Source organism: Lichenostomus cassidix, chromosome 7 (genome assembly GCF_008360975.1).
Source record: "Lichenostomus cassidix isolate B80296 chromosome 7, HeHo_3.0, whole genome shotgun sequence".
NCBI lineage: Eukaryota > Metazoa > Chordata > Aves > Passeriformes > Meliphagidae > Lichenostomus > Lichenostomus cassidix.
The window spans coordinates 32,310,436-32,326,215 of NC_139488.1; the positions used below are offsets into that span (position 1 = coordinate 32,310,436).

At 48.0% G+C, this 15,780-nt stretch overlaps 1 protein-coding gene across 3 annotated transcripts; it reads left to right on the top strand.

Annotated features, from left to right (window-relative positions):
* Positions 1-1,658: 1,658 nt before the first annotated feature.
* Positions 1,659-15,240, top strand: LOC146434917 (carnosine N-methyltransferase 2-like). 3 transcript variants are annotated; one of them, XM_085067124.1, is made up of 9 exons: positions 1,659-1,792; positions 3,138-3,345; positions 5,373-5,434; positions 6,767-6,905; positions 8,353-8,405; positions 11,439-11,546; positions 11,654-11,784; positions 12,079-12,172; positions 13,183-15,240. In XM_085067124.1, the coding sequence occupies exons 2-9, from the start codon at positions 3,320-3,322 to the stop codon at positions 13,536-13,538; spliced, it is 969 nt and encodes a 322-aa protein (XP_084923250.1). In that variant the 5' UTR covers positions 1,659-1,792; positions 3,138-3,319; the 3' UTR covers positions 13,539-15,240. The 3 variants fall into 3 exon arrangements, with proteins under 3 accessions (XP_084923250.1, XP_084923253.1, XP_084923251.1); XM_085067125.1 differs by lacking the exon at positions 1,659-1,792 and adding an exon at positions 2,988-3,010; XM_085067127.1 differs by lacking the exon at positions 5,373-5,434.
* Positions 15,241-15,780: the final 540 nt, after the last annotated feature.

The window sequence follows — 15,780 nt, forward strand, 5'->3', positions numbered from 1 at the left end:
TTTTGGTTCAGTAGGATTGGCAAACACCCCTGGTTTGGAGTGCTGTTCCTGTTGGATGTGTTTAATCCTGCTGATGTTGGGCTCCCAGCACATGCTATTGGCAGCAGCACAAGTACAGCCAGAGAAATTTAAATTCTGAGTGTGTTTTCCTGGCTGAAGACATGTGAGTTTTTGAGGGGTAAAAAGCACATTTTACCATATCTGTCTTTGCTCTCAGACTTTTTTTTTTTTTTTTTAAATTCTGGATGGTCTGTAGAGCAAAGCTGGTCTTCACCTTGAATCAAAGAGCCTTTTTTGCAGGCAGTCACATCGGAGTTTCCCTCTGCCTTCACCTTGGCTCTGTAATTACAACTACTTACAACTACATGAGTTATGACCTCTAGTCAAATGGGTTTAAAAGGGTCATTTTAAAAGGTCTGGAAGAGCTGTACCAGGATCCAGGCTTTAATAAAGAAGTAGTAAAGGCTGTGTTCAAAAAAAAAAAAAAATTATCTCCAGAAATAGATAATTCAGTTATTTTGGGAGGTTGAACAGAAACATCCTGGAGTCCAGCAGCAGTGAGGGCTGCTGCCCCCAGGGAGGGATGAGTGCTGCTTCTGCAGTGCCATTTTTTTTTAGTGTTTATCAGAAATTATGTTATTTTTCCCATAGGAAAATATCCTATATACACATATAAAGACAAATACTGTTGCTCAGACTCCAACACCTACTGCTGCCCAGGATTAAAGGATTAACGAAAACCAAAATTTCTTCCTTTAATGAGAAACCTTGTTGTTAACTATCAGGAAAATGGGTGCTAAAAAATTGCTGGTTATACTTCTCTCTACCAGAACTTGCTTGATGCAGAATAGCATGTTTGCATGAAATATTTCACTTAGGAGAGTACAGCAACTGCTGTTCTTTAGAATATTAGTCTGGAAAACTGAAAACATCTAACTGATGAAAACATTTTCATTAAAACAGGAAACTGCTGCAGAAGAGAAAAGCTTTGCTCACGAGAAAATCAGAGTTACATTACATGAGCTTTAATTGTTCTAGGTGGAGCTGGAGGGGTCTCAAAAAATAAAGTAGTAAACATGGAATCATGGACTGGTTTGGGCTGGAAGGGACCTTAAAGACCATCTAGTCCCAAACCCTGTGCATGGACACTGTAAAAATGCCAAGGACCTTCCTGACAATCATCAGCCTAAAAGCTGAATTGTATTTAGAAGGTAAATTCATTGAAATTTGGTGTCTGAATACCCAGGCTTTCCCGCCTGGAGATGCAGGTCCAGGCTTGTTGTGGGGCTGATGGAATGAAACACTCAGGGGGACTCAGGGCCATGGGGAGAGTAATGACCTATTTCTGCAGGATCAGCCCGAAACAGCCACTTTGTTTTCCTCCTCCTGCAGCCCAGCTCTGCCTTTAGCCATCACCTCGCCGATCAAAAATCAGCTTTTTCAGTGTGTGCGGAAAACAGAGTTGAGAGCGGATTGAGTCACGAGCTGCCAGAGCACCCGAAAACACGGCTGGCCGGGGAACATCCCCAAAGCCACCGCGCTGCCAAGAGCTGCCGCAGCGGGCAGCTGCCCACAATGTCCCGTTGTTGTTCGCAGCCCTGCAGAACAAAGGCTGCTGTTGGAGGCTAATGCCGGCTCAGTGTGCCATGTGCCTACGTGGGCTCTGCGGCCCGGGGGGGCACAGGGGGACAGGGAGGGGATCGGAGCCCCGTGGATGTACAAGGAGGTTGCCAAGGGCTCTGCAGCTCCTGCAGGCTGGGCATTTCTGCACAGCTCCTGGTGCTCCGGGGAGGTATGGCTTCTTGTTGGGATCTGCGGGGTGTCCAGCCCTGGCTTTGGCATGGGGGCTGAGGGGTGGCTGAGCTGGGACAAGGCAGAGGTGGTTGGGAATACGAGGTCCCCAGGTCCTTGGGGTTCTGCTGGGACACTGCTGGCTCATCCACTGGTGCACGGGTGGTGTCTGGGGGATGGCATCTCTGCTGAGAATGCTGAAGGATTGGATTAACTGATGGAAAATCACTGCCCAGGTGGCCACACGGCACCAGGAGGCAAATCTGCACTTTAGACCTACAGCAAAGAGTTTCTTGTCTTTTCTTTCTCAGAATATTTTGAATATTTTGTTGGAGAGTAGCAATGCATGTGTTTCTAGGTCAACGTGCTGCTGCAGACCTGCCTTAAGGTGGATACATCCAGCTGGAAGCCAAATCCAATATAAACCAAGGCAGGTCACTTGATGGTGAAGCATCTCCACCTGAGGTCCCTGGTCTCAGGGATCTGTGAGGGGCAGTTGGTGTTCTGGGGGTCTCAGCAAGGGGGAGGCTTTGTCTGTCATCTGCTCAATCTGTTCTACCTGCTGTCTTCAGGTAAAGGGAGTGATGAGGATACTCATGCTGCTCTTTCCACCAGTAAACCTCACTTGGAAATAGAAAGTCTCTAAATACTCTTTATTTTTCTTCTTCTTTTCTTTTTTCTTTTTTTTAAATTATTTTTTTTACATTTGTGTTATTAGATTTTAGGCAAAAAGAGCATCAGTCCTGGGGGTGCAGGTAGGGGGAAAGATCTAGATGCAAATGCAGGGAACACCCAGGATTTTCTGTATTTGGAACAGTGATCACTGCACTTTCTGCTGTGTTATCTCTGCCCTGGATGTTTTTAATCCCTGCGATTTACAAGCAGAGTGGGAGCAGGCTGGGCTCGCTGTCCTTTTGTGGGGCAGGACAGGGGGTGCCAGGCTGCCCGGGGGCTGCAGTGATGGCTAGAGGTCCTGCCACAATACTCCATTTCCCCCAGTGTCACAGACAGGAAAATCGCTTGCTCAGGGGAGCCAGTGAGCTCCTGTTTTCCCTGGGGCAGGCAGGGATCTCCCAGCGCATCCCCATCCATCGGGCAGCAGCGCGGCAGGGATGCAGGAAAGCGATCCGCGGGCGGGGAGGAGAGGCAGGGCTCAGAGAACATTAAAAAGTGGACGGAAACCTCGGAGCCCTCAGCCCCTCGCACCCAGGCTCCGAAGGTTCGGAGGTCTCAGAGTGTCCCTCTGTGTGTTTTGTCACCTCTGCGGACAGCCAGTGCCCCGCGGGGCTCGGGTTTCCTTCCCCCTGTCCCTGTCGCTGCCCCAGTGACGCTGTCTGTCCCCACAGGTCGGCAGAGCCGGGGCTGGCGGTGCAGCCGGACATGCTGGACATGCTGGACATGCTGACCCAGGGCACGGGCTGACCCTCAGCCCCACCCTAGCTGCCGGGACACCGACAGATAGTCCGAGCTGGACGGGACCAGGACCATCAGCCCAGCTCCTGAGTCCCTGCACAGCATCCGCCCGGAGATGGAGCCGGCTCCGGAGGTGAAGAGGTATGTGGGCCGGGCAGGGAATGGGGTGGTGCTGTCCCACCTGCTGTCTCTGTGTCACCTCTGGGTGAGGTGGGAGCAGCAGCAGATGTGTCCCTGTTCTGGGAAGGATGGGGGCTAAGCAGGACACCTTTAGCCCCTCCGCAGCCTAAGCTTAGCAATAATGAAGTTTATAAGTTATGAAGATGCTCTTGCAATCTGTGCTCCTAGAAACAACTTTTTCAGCTCAAAGGGGCTGCATCACTTGAAGTAACACTGTGAATTCCCTGCTCCTGCTGTCCATAACACAGCCAGTTCTGGTCATGGGGGGAAGAGGTTTAACCTTGCTAACTCTGGAATCAGTCTGAGCTGGGAGCTGTGGCAGGACCAGCTGCCCGTGGGCATCCTTCTGCCTGGCAGTCCCTGCCTCTGTTTTACTGTTGGGTGTTGGGGTCCTGGAGTGGGCAGCACCAGCCCAAAATGGCATTTACAAATTTTAGGATCTGGTCTGGATTTTAAGCCAGATTTTAGAGGAAGTCCACTTATTCCTGTTTCACAACAAGTGTTAATCAGCCTTAGAATCTAAGCCCTGCCTGGGGAGAAGTGGCAAAAGTGCCAAGGGAAGAGATCTTGGCATCATCTGTGCTGGTGAATGCTTGTGCTGAAGTCTGTCCAGCTCTCCTGGCAGGTCTCCTGGCATGGCTGGAAACATTTGACCGGTCAGAAATGGAGTTTGTGTCCCGAGCTGTTCCTGTCTGCACAGGAAAAGCCACACTGCCCTTCGGCATTTTAGTGGGAGATTTTCTCTGAAAACCATTTTGCTGTGTTCACCCAACTGAGGGGACAAAACAGCCCTCTGCTTTGATAGGCAGAGATGGAAGAGGTCAGAGGGTTGAGTGGAAATTGGAGGGACTGGCCTGCAGCCAAGCTGGAGGTGGGCTGAGCTCTGACTTCTTCCTGCTGAACTTCTGAGAAGTCTTTCCTGGGGAGAGGTGAGGTCAAGGTGGTGAAGAGAGACCTTTGGCATATCTCATGGAAGAGAGTTACGTGGCTTTGGCACTGAACTCAGACGAGATCAGCTGCTCTAGCAGGACTCTGGCAGTGCCCCAGCATCTCCCAGACTTCTGGGTCATCTCAGTCTTGCCTTCATTGACCAAAGCAGAGCAGTATTTGCACGTGGCCACTTCCTTGCTACACAGCCAGCACAGTCATTACATACTTGTATCCCAAAATCCCACTGCAACACTCCCTTCTTTACTTTCCCACCTCCTGCCTTGTTTTTCTTCACTTGGGATTTTTACCTTGGCAGAGGAGAGTTGGGCTGGGTCTGCTATCTCAGATGGCTTGTCCTGAAACATTTTCTAACAGCAAAGCCTTGCTGTGTGTAAACACAGGTTGTACAGGATTTCAGCCCTAAGAATTGCTGTGCATCTCGATACTGAAATGTGGTTATCCAGGAGGTGACTATTCCCTTTGCACAGGCAGCCTCATCCCAGACATTTCTCTGCAGAAGTGAGTGAATTTAAATTCATCCCTTCCTTTCGCCAGTGGCACCTGACCCCTGTTTTATGTATGAGGTACATTGTTAAAGGAAAATGAAAGGAAAATGTCACTCTAATGCCTTCAATTGCATTGACTGGTTTAATGGTTCTGCAGGGTACAAAATCTCAGACACACAGTGGAGCAGTGGCCAGCTGTGGCTGCCCCTGGATCCCTGGAAGTGTCCAAGGCCAGGTTGGACAGGGCTTGGAGCAACCTGGGATAGTGGAAGGTGTCCTTGCCCATGGCAGGGGATTGGAACAAGATGAGTTTGGAGGTCCCTTCTAACCCAAACTCTTCTATTGACTCCAGGATTCAGGGATTCTATGACTATGATCAGATACAAAGAATTTTTGGCTTTCTCTGGTAAAAAAAAGAACAAAATAAATTATTGATTATCAGGAGAGGAAAGTTTTTCCTGGAGCATCTTCCCTTTGTTCTGCATTTTCAATGCAGCTTCAAAAAAGCATACAGGTTCTTCAAATAACTGAAGTGCTATACTTTCCTTACAGGAATAGTTTCCCCAGCATGAACTTTGAAGCAGAGATTCTGACAACTCCACCCGATAATTCAGGTATTTCAGAGAAATAAAAAAGAAAAAAAGAGATTAAAGTAAAATTCCCGCTCAGATTGCTATCACTACAAACATGTTTTAATTCTTTTGCAGTTAGAGATTGTTTAAAAAAAAAAAAGGAAAAAAGAAACAGGATGGTAAACTGACTGCAATTCAGGTGATTTCAGGCTTATGTTAGGATAGAGTTCAAAGTGTTGAGGACAGACATTGATATCTTTACCTCCAATAGGGCTGGACCAGGAGCACAATGACGTGATTTTGGAAACAGCAGAGGCATTCAATTTGAGATTGCACTGTCCTGGATGGGATACATATAATTTTCTTATCAGTGGTGACTAAAAGCAGGTGATAAAAAAGCAGCTCCCTGAAGGGCAAAAATAAGAATGAAGATGTTCATCCTCATGTTATTTAGGAGGAAAAGCTGATTTTTTTCCCATTGAATGATGCCTTTTCAGCATTGATTTTGGGGGTGGAGGCTGCACTACGAGTGCCTTCCTCCTGCAGCCTGAGACAGACCCAGAGCTGCAGGGCATCTTCTCACAAGCCTCAGATTTAGTCCTGCCATTGCTCCTCAGCCCTGAACTGCTGGCCAGAGCTTGTGGCCTGGGAACAGCCCTGTCTTTAGGATGGGACAGCAAGGAAGGGAGACTTTGCAATAATCCCCTGCAACCCCTTGAGTATCCCTTGGTTTTGGCTCAGAGAGACAAATCTTGGTGTCAGCCATGCACATTTGAACATTCAGATGAAACATTTTGCCACAAGTTGCCCTCCTGGCCATGAGCTGCAGTTCCCAGCAGGGAATTCACCTCCCTGGCAGCCCATTTCAGTGCCATGCTGGTGAGAGTCACAGATGAGATGCACAGGGCTGACTGTTTGTGTTTCAGCTGCAGGCAGCAGGGTTTGTGGAGCATCAGCCCTCCTGGGCAGTGTGCCCAGAGCTGCCCATCCCACTCACACTGTCCAGCACAGGCACAAGTGACAGTCCCCAGGTTCAGACCTGCTGTGGGATTCCCTTCACCTCCTCTTTAGTCTTCCAGAAAAACCCCTCCAGTGTTGGCCCTTCCTGCAAGCAGAGCCCCACATCTGGCTTCAGCATTTTGGAGGCATTTTCCCCAGGCTGACCTGTAATGATGAGTCACTTAACAAACAAGCTGATGTCAACGGGTACCCTAGAATAATTTCTGAAGCCTGAGTGTGAACAGGTTGGAAAGGGCATCCTCTCCATCATCTCCCCAAATCTCTGGCTGCTGTTGGGTTGGGTTGAGTTCCTCCCACGAGGTAAGCGCTGTGACCTCGGAGCCACTAATGTGCAATCCATGTTTGTTTCCCAAGAGCTCTACATGATCCCTGCCATGAGAAGCCTCACAGCTGAGGAGTATGTGGAGGCCTTTAAGTCCTTCTTGGATCACTCAACAGAGCACCAGTGCATGGATGAGTTCAACAAGGAGCAAATGCCCAACATCGCGGCTGGGTAAGGAGCACTTCCACCCAGGTGGGAAAGCCATCCTGGGAGGGCAGTAGAGTGTTTAAGGATTTTTGGGGGCAGGAATGAACTTTTAATGCAGTTTTAAGCCCCCTAATTGTGGTTTTAAGGATATTTCATTTAATGACTCCACAGTACATGCTGTTTCAACTAATACACTGTGCTGCCTCTCAGCTTATGTTAAGGAAAGAATCAAAACCTCATTCTCATGCCCATCTCTTTTCATTAGCTGATTTTCTAAGGATTAAGTTTACTTTTTTTTGGTTGTTTGTTTTTTTCCAAAAGAAAGCCCTCTTGTGCTCTCTCCCGGCTTTTGGGACTTCATCACATCCATCCAAACAGAAACACATCACTAATTCTCTCCTAGTGGCTAATTCTCAGTTTTCCCAATCCCCTAAGACGTCCTTATTTCTATCCTAAGTCGATTTGCATTGCTTAAGTACCGAATGATAATCAGTTTTGTAAAGTATTGATGTAATATCTTAAGACTGGATAACTGCAGATAGCTTCAGAACAGCCTAGATCCAAGCCACATGAAAGCCCTTTCAAGTCTGGGTAATTTTTGGGTGTTATAGGAACTGTATTCTCCACTGAGAAAAAAAGTTTAGGCAGGCAGATTTTTATTCTACAGATCAGATAAACATACATAAAATAAGCAAAAAATAATAATAATTAAAGATTGTATGAAGAAATTTTGCTTGTGAATTTAAATCCTGCAGAACATTGTGGCTTTTTCTATGATGCTGGTTGTGGATTGTGGATTTGCTACTCATCCCACGCCTGGGAAATCATTGCTGTGGTGTCTCCTGTGTTTGGGAAACTCAATCCCCTGGCACAGTCCATGCCTGAGAGCACAGTAAGGCCACAAATCATGTCAGAGCATGGCTCTTATTAAATATTCTGCTAGGTGTGTGGCTGGAGTCTTTTAACAAGTGCTTTTTCTAAGATAAAAATTATTGAAGATCCTGACCCTCCTCCCAATTTCAAGCCAAGATGAATGTTGATAAGAGATGATTTCCAATCACCTGGATAGCCTGATGGTTATATATTTTCTGGGTATCTATACCAAATATTTTCTCCAGAGAGTGCAGAGGTTTTCCCTGGCTCACCTTGTCCCTCCTTCCCCAGCAGTGCCATCCCAGCAGGTCCAGCCCTTTGCCCTGGGGTTCCCAGAGCCCTTTTTGCACAGTGCCAACCACAGTCTGAAGAGAACTCCTTGGCAAAGGTTGAGGAACTCTACACCCTGGTGCCCACTGTGCTTTGAAATATGAGCTGGCTGATCCGGCTGGGCTCTGTCTGGTACTCTCAAATTTCTCTCCCAATTCATGGGCATTACATGAAAATTATCAGGCTGGTGTGTCATCCAAGCAGTAAGAATGAAACCATGAAGTCGTGTGACACAGTGTGGTTAAACAATGTGTATTTATCCTTTCAGTCTCGGCCCTGGGAAATCGACCATCAACGTTCTGGGAGTTGGGAGTGGCACAGGTGAGAGTGTGGTGCTGGGGGGTCCCTGTGGGGAGCAGAAGGAGAAATTGAAATATTGGGCAATGAGGAGAACTACTCAGGCATCAATGACTGCATTTCTCATTAAAGCAGAGAAGGGCAGAAAAAGACTGGAGCCAAGATGAGAGCAGTGCTCCTTGCCTTCCTTCCCTCTCCATCTCCCTTCTCAAACACTGCTGCTCAAACCTTTCTGGGCAGTGAGACATGTGTGATTTTAGCTTGGTTTCTGCCTCTTGGTGACTCACCTGACTTTATTTGCCTCAATGTAATGACTCCTCCTTCTGGTTAGGCACAAGAGCATCTTCAAACCTTGTTGGAGAGAATTAGAGACATCACAGAGGCCTTTTCCACCCCAAATCCTGCCTTAGGCTATCCCCATGAGGGGATCTCTCCTTTTGCTTTGCTTTTAGGGATCCCAGAGGCCAAGGCTGGGCAGTGCCCTGCTCCCAGTACTGCAAAACCACCTGGCCACAACAATTAGCATGGACTGCATCAGCTTTTTCAAGCCATGTTTCTTTGTTACTGCTGTGCTTTTACCCAGTGATAAGCAGGGTTTAACTGCAAATGATATTTTTCCCCAGAGAGAAACCCATCCTTTGGAAAAACAGCTTTAAAGCTATTCTAAATGCATTTGTGTTTAAAAAAAATGCCAAAACAACAAAACAAAAAAGTGGTGAAGCAGCCAACTTTGCTCCTAGGGAAACTGGGAGAAAATAAAGAGCAGAGAAAAGAAGCAGCAGTTTGATTTGTCAGAGTTTACTTCTGCTTTGAAAAGTATTTTCAGCTGAATTTTAAGTGCTAATACTTTCAAATTAAAGTATTTTTCTCACTTTTTTTGGTTTTGTTTTCCTGAGTAAGAGAAAATTAGCATTTGATTGTTTTCTCCAACTGGGAATATGTTGGAGCATATGAGAAACCAAGCAGGAAGAAATCATTCAGTTCTCAATTACCCTCTGTTTTCATTAAGTAATATAAAACAGAAATTCTGACTCTACGAAAGCACAAGGGGAAAATGAACTTTTAGCATCGTCCTTAATTTTCCTTATGTCCTCTTCAGAAGAGGTTTTAATGGAAAAATAAAACCTGTAAAATTTCCTATATTTCCTGGGTAAGTGCCCCTTACAGATGCCAAGGGTACAGAACTGCTCCTCCCATGGCTGTGAGAGCTGAACTTCTGGGGCTGGGCAGGGAGTGAGCTGGGATGGCACAGAGCAAAAGGTTATATCTGATCCCTGACCTTTTCAGAGGTGGACTCTGGTTTCACAGAGCCCCCAGAATTAGTTTAGTTGATGAAAATATTATTGGGGATTAGTGGCTGACTCCACATCCTGAAAGCCTGTGGTGTGGTCCAAATCACGTTTGCTCACTCACCCCATGTTTTCCCATGGCTGGTTCAACTCTGGGCTGGAATTTCCCAGTTGCAGAGAGGTTCCAGTCCTGTCCAGCCCTGCTGTGGGCAGTGCTGGAGGATTGTAGCTGGCAGGGCAACTGCAGCAGGGAAATTCCTGCCTGAGAGTGCTGTGTTTTACTGCTTGTTTTTGCAGACTCTGGTTGAAGATGTTATTCCCTGATAGTGCAAAGAGTGGATTAAGGAATTTTATGGAGATGGAGTGAAAACAAACCCCAAACCCAAGCAGCTTTTAAGATATCCACTTGCTGTACCCATTTGCCTCCATCAGTGGCTCCAGGGCACAGCAATGCTCTGCCTCTGGGCTCCCCCAGCCTGCAGGGAGCTCAGGTCAGCACCTCCAAGGGCTGCTGCTGCCCAAACCAGGCACTTCCAAACTGTAGGACTGTCACAAACCATTCATTTGCCTGCTATAGGGATCTTCCTTCTTGCCAGCAGTATTGGTCCCTGCAGTGCCTTCAAGGCATGCAGCCACAGCCTCTTCCCTCCAGCCTTTGGCCAGCCCTGCCCTGCGTTCCTCACAGGCCTGGGGTATTTCTTCTCCAATTTCAAAAGACTCATCCTTCCTCAGATGTCCCTGCAGTGCTGGCATGGCTGATATTTCCCTCCTTGAATTCAATTTACTGCAGCACCTGCCAAAGATGACTGCTCTTGCCGTGGCTCCATCAGCTGAGAGAGCAGGAAGGATGCAGTGTCTCGTATCAGGACCTCTCTGTGTGACATTTGCAAGGACAGGGCTATTTTTAGGCCACTCCATCAGCTACAGACAGGATTCTTGCAGAGGTCCCATCAGGGTGGTCTCATCTGCTGTCTATTTACATAGTTTCAAGTGAACATGGGGGACTCATTCACTTGGAATATCATGGCATTTCTGGGAAGTTAGCAGTGTGAGCTGCATCACCTCAGAAGAGGCTGGAAATTTCCTAGAATAGGAGGACAGACTGTGCTTGCTCCTCCAGAGCTTACACAGCAACACAGGAGCACCCATAGCTACATTTGCAGGGCATCTCCACACAAATACTTGAGTTTCTACTTGTATTTCCAAGATAACCATTAACTATTTGACACCCAGGGCTGACACCATGTGGACAATCCCCAGAGAGGGAGGATCCAGGATACTGCATGTCACTGGGTCTTTTCCCTTTGATGCAGCTCCCCAGGTCTCAGAGCTGTGTCCCTGCAGCCACTGTGTCCCTGTGACAGATCCCCAGAGCCATGGATCCTCCTGTGCATGCTGGAGTCACACAGCTGTGTCAGCTGCCTCTGTGCTCCCAGTAAAACTTTGTGGGGTTGTTGAAAACTCATTATTCATGGTTATTTGATTAAATGGTGAGCTGTGATTCTTTTGATCTGTCTGTCCCACAGCCCAGGGTATTGCCACCAGCAGGTTTCTGTGCTGCTGCTTGTCTCTGCCTTGCTCTCAGGCTCCTCTGTACCTCTCCTCTGACACCATGGAAAGAGTGTCACCAGGCTGTGCCACTGCAGGAGACACAAAGCAGAACATGCCTCCCTTGTGCTGGGGGATTCCCTGGCAGCAGTGTGGCACTGTCATCCTTCCATCATGTTTACCTGCTTTCTAAAGGAGTGAATTTGTGTCTGTTGAATAGGTGAGCAGGATCTGAAAATGATCAGGATACTGCAGGCTGTGCACCCAGGGGTCTTTATTGACAATGAAATTGTGGAGCCCAACCCACAGCACGTGGCAGCTTACAAAGGTAAGGCTACAATTCCTGCCTGGCTTATAGCAAGGACCAGCCATTTGAATGATGAGTTTTTCTGCTGTTTTGTGAAATTCATGGTTTTCTCCTACTTTTTGAAACAGAGCTGGTGAATCAAGCTTCAGACCTGCAGAATGTTTCTTTTATTTGGCACCAGCTCACTTCCCTGGAGTATGAACAGCAGGTGAAAGAGAAAGGCACACATAAGAAATTTGATTTCATCCATATGATCCAGGTGATGGACACTGCTTTAACATGGCATTATTGGCTTTAACTGCTCCCTTCAGTTCTGCTGTATGCTTCAATTGAAGGGGATCAGGGCTTATCACAGCTCTCCCATAGCAATAACTTCTGCAGAAGCTCTACAAACACCAAAGCTGCCAATGCTCAGGCCTGTGAGGTGTCCCTAAATGTGCATGCACAATCAAGAAAGGCTGGGACACAATTTAAAACACCTCCAAAGACAGCCTTTGGAGGGTCATTTCACTGTGGAGGAGGAATAATGGCTGTGTGTCACTGTCTCTTCTAGATGCTGTACCGTGTGGAGGATATCCCCAGTACTATCAAGTTTTTCCACAGCTGCCTCGACCATCATGGTAAACTTCTGATCATAATTTTATCAGGTAAGGGAGGCCTTGCATTTTTTGTTTCACTGCTGGAGTTCTGACAAGCTTTGAATTTTGAGAGCCACAAATATTTATCTGGGGATGTCAGTAGTGCTTGTTCTATAGTAAATAACTAAAGCAAATGCTGGATTTCATATGGAACATGCAATTTTGGGCTTTGCTTTGGACTCCAGTGTCTGATGGGGCCACTTAGGCATAGCCCTTGTGCTCTTGATTCCCTACTTATGAAATAGATGTGGTAAGGGAGGAGTGGCTGTTGGTGAATGAGGGTCAATCCTTCCTCATGGTGTAATCAGCACTGTAAAAACACAATTTGAGCTCTGTGTGGACACATTTTTGGGGCTCTTACCTCTGCACAGCAATGGCCCAGACCTCAGCAGGACAAGAGATGCTGCCAAGAGCTACAGGCTTGATGGTAGGATGGGAAAAAAGAGGTACTTGCAACATGACAGCACTTATATAAAAAAACAGTGTTTGATCCCTTGTGCCATTCATGGATCCCTGTCTCATGGTGTGGTGGATAAAGCACAAATTCCCATGTTCCCCATTAAAACTGCCTCTCACATTGCCTGTAGGCTGTTTCCCTTGCTATTTGGGGCTATTTGTCAAGGTATGTATTCTTCAGTGTGCATTTAAAATTGAGGTTTGATGTGTGACAACACTTGCACTGCTTTGGCAGGGGACACTGACAGAGGGCAGGGATGCTCAGGCTCAGTGTGTTGGTATCCCTGTTGGTAGCCCACTCCTTCTGGGCAAATTCCGTGCTGGAGACCTTCTCCTGGGGGTTTCCCTGAAACAGGAGAGTTTTGGAGGGAGGGCTGATGGAGACCAGAGCTTTATGAGGTGCAGATATTCCTAAGCAGACCCAAGCAGGGGAAAGCTCTCCTCCTGCTCCCACCAAGGTCTGCTCCGGCAGCGAGGCACCTTTCCCATCCCATTTCCTAGTGGCTTTAGCTGCTGTTTGACCACCTCGGCTTTGCAGAGTAACCCTGCCCGCTGTCCCGCAGACAGCAGCGGCTGGGCCAGCCTGTGGAAGAAGCACCGGGACTGCCTGCCCGCCACCGACCGCGGCCACTACATCACCTGCGGCGGCATCACCGAGGTGCTGCAGCGGCTGGGCGTGGAGCACCGCGTGTTCGAGCTGCCCTCGGGCTGGGACATCACCGAGTGCTTCATCGAGGGCGACGCGGTGGGCGGCCGCATGCTGGATTTCCTGACGGGCACCAAGAACTTCCAGGGCACTGCCCCGCCGGCCCTGCGGCGGCGGCTGCGGGAGGCTCTGTGCCAGCCCGAGTGCAGCAGCACCAGGGACGGCAGGGTCATCTTCAGCAACAACCTCAGCATGATCGTCGTGGAGTCCTAGAGCCGCAGCAGGGCGAGCTGGGCTGGGTGTTTGGGGCGCTGCAGGCACGGGGAGGTGTGGATGGGAAGGAGGGGATGGCAGGGAAAAGGAGAGGATGGGTGAGCTGCAGCATCCCCTGTCCTGGGATGAGCTCTGGGACCCAGCGAGGCCAGCAGCGCCAAGGTCTCACCCTGGCTGCTCAGCCCATCCCTAGGAGAGTATTCTCCAGAAAGCAAAGAGCTCCATCTCACTAAAAGCCTAGCTGGGCTTGTTTTTTAACAGTGTGCATCCTGCCCGTGCTTTCGCTGGGACTTGATGCAGCCAGCGTGTTTGCACACCTACAGACGTGTCTGTACCACCCGGGAGGGGGTGGCAGCCCTTGGTGCACCACTGCTTCCATCTGTGCAAAACCAGCAAGGTGTCCCTGCTGCTTTGCACCCAGGTAATGCCACTGCACCCAGCCTGAGCTCTGAGTTGCTCTGCACTAGGCTGTTTCACATGGTTTTATCAGCACAGGCATTCACTGCCCCCAGTCTCTCAGCGTCTCGCAATATAGACATGTCTTAAAAATTTATCAGCCTTTTTGTTTGGAGAATATCTCAGTACCCAGGATGATACTTGCCCTGTGCTCTTTCAGGCAGATATTAATTTTGTTACTTTCTTACTACTGTTTGTCTCCATATGAAATAAAAGTGATCTTAAACCAAAAAAAAGTCACATCTGGTTCTGCACATGTGGGCTTACAGAAAATGAAGAGGTTATTTAGTTAAAAACAAAAGAGATGCAAAGTACCATTTTATGGAAGCATTAAGGGTTTTGTGTAAGTCTGGTATGGATCAAATGGATCCATTCTGTCCTTAGTTTTTTCAGGTTTTTTTAGGTTTGGTTTTTATCATATCTTTTTGAAATGCAGCCATTTCTCCCGAAACTATTGTGTGGGAAAAAAAAATGAACAAAAAAATTGGAAAGCAGTAGCATAGTATCATCTCTTTGGCAGGAATGAAGCACCCTGGCCTGCAAGTGGTATTGTTGTCAGTTCAAGAAACATCAATCCAAACTGGGCAGCCTCCTCCAGAGCACCCTGTACCTGTGCACAAGCTTTCCCTTTGATCCATCCATTGTTCATTCCATAGGCATCTCCTTTGCTGGTTGTGGCTCCCAGCACTGGGCAGGGAGTGAACAGCAGGGCTGCTGGACAAGCTCTCAGCACTGCTCCCGTCAGTGCTCTCCTTCCACCAGGAATTCCCATGGTTTGTTTCCAATCAGTAACCATGTCTCTGTCTCACCCTGGTAGATTAAGAGGAAAAACAAAAGGTACCAAAAACCAGGCTTGCTTTTCAAGCTTCAAAGAAAAACCTACCTGTTAGTCTGTGCAGAAATTTGGCACAACGCAGATTTCCCCAGATCTTCCCCAACCCAAGAGGTTTTCCACCCCTCCTTGGAGTTTCCTGAGCAGATAGCCACTTTCCCCATAAAGAAATATTCAGCAAGACCCAGCTGTGAGCACAAAATATACCCACACCATGGTAAATCAATGTGCAAAAGAAAAGGAGCACTTCAAAGCAGAGTGTTTAGTGACAGGCTGGGGAGATGAAACAGGGCACCCCATTAAAACCACAGCTGCTTAATGCTTTTTATGTAGTTTTTCCTTTGATTCTTCAAAAGCAAGTAATTTATCAACAACTCTGCTTGTGCACCTGGAATAAATAGCATCCTAAGTGTCTGTTCTATTTATTTATATATTTATTCTTCGGTGAACATGCTGTTTAATAACTATTTGTTTCTTTTCCTAAAAGCTGCTCTCCTCCCACACAGAATGTCAGACTGCTTTCCCAGCACCAGCAGTGTGGCCACGAGAGGGCTGCAGCAGCCAGCAGAATAAATCCACCTCCCAAAACACGGGAAATGCTGAGCTGAAGAAGCAGAACCAAACAGTCAGGCAGATAAATGCATTCAGCTCCCTTTGCTGGCTCATTGCATCCTGATCTCACCAGCTGGGGAACACACTGTTTTTCTGCTGCAGTCATGGGCTCTGGCTCTGGTTCTGGGCTCTGGTTTGTAAAAAAGTCACAGTGGCACAGCACAGGTGCCACAAAGGATGCAAAATGTCTGCTTTTGGGTTGGGTTTTTCTCTCCCACCCGACAGCTGAGGTGCTGCAGCTCTTCTGGAGCTTGCAGATGCCTCTGGAGCCTGGGTTTGCAGACAGAGAACCAGGAGTGACAGCTCCTGGGGAGGGAAACACAAGGAAGGGAATGGCAGGAG

Excerpts from the sequence above, each read along its gene's own strand:
- LOC146434917 (XM_085067124.1), top strand. The coding sequence starts at position 3,320 with ATGGAGCCGGCTCCGGAGGTGAAGAG. Across the intron at positions 6,906-8,352 it reads ATGCCCAACATCGCGGCTGG|TCTCGGCCCTGGGAAATCGA; the intron begins GTAAGGAGCACT and ends TTATCCTTTCAG. Across the intron at positions 8,406-11,438 it reads GGGAGTTGGGAGTGGCACAG|GTGAGCAGGATCTGAAAATG; the intron begins GTGAGAGTGTGG and ends TCTGTTGAATAG.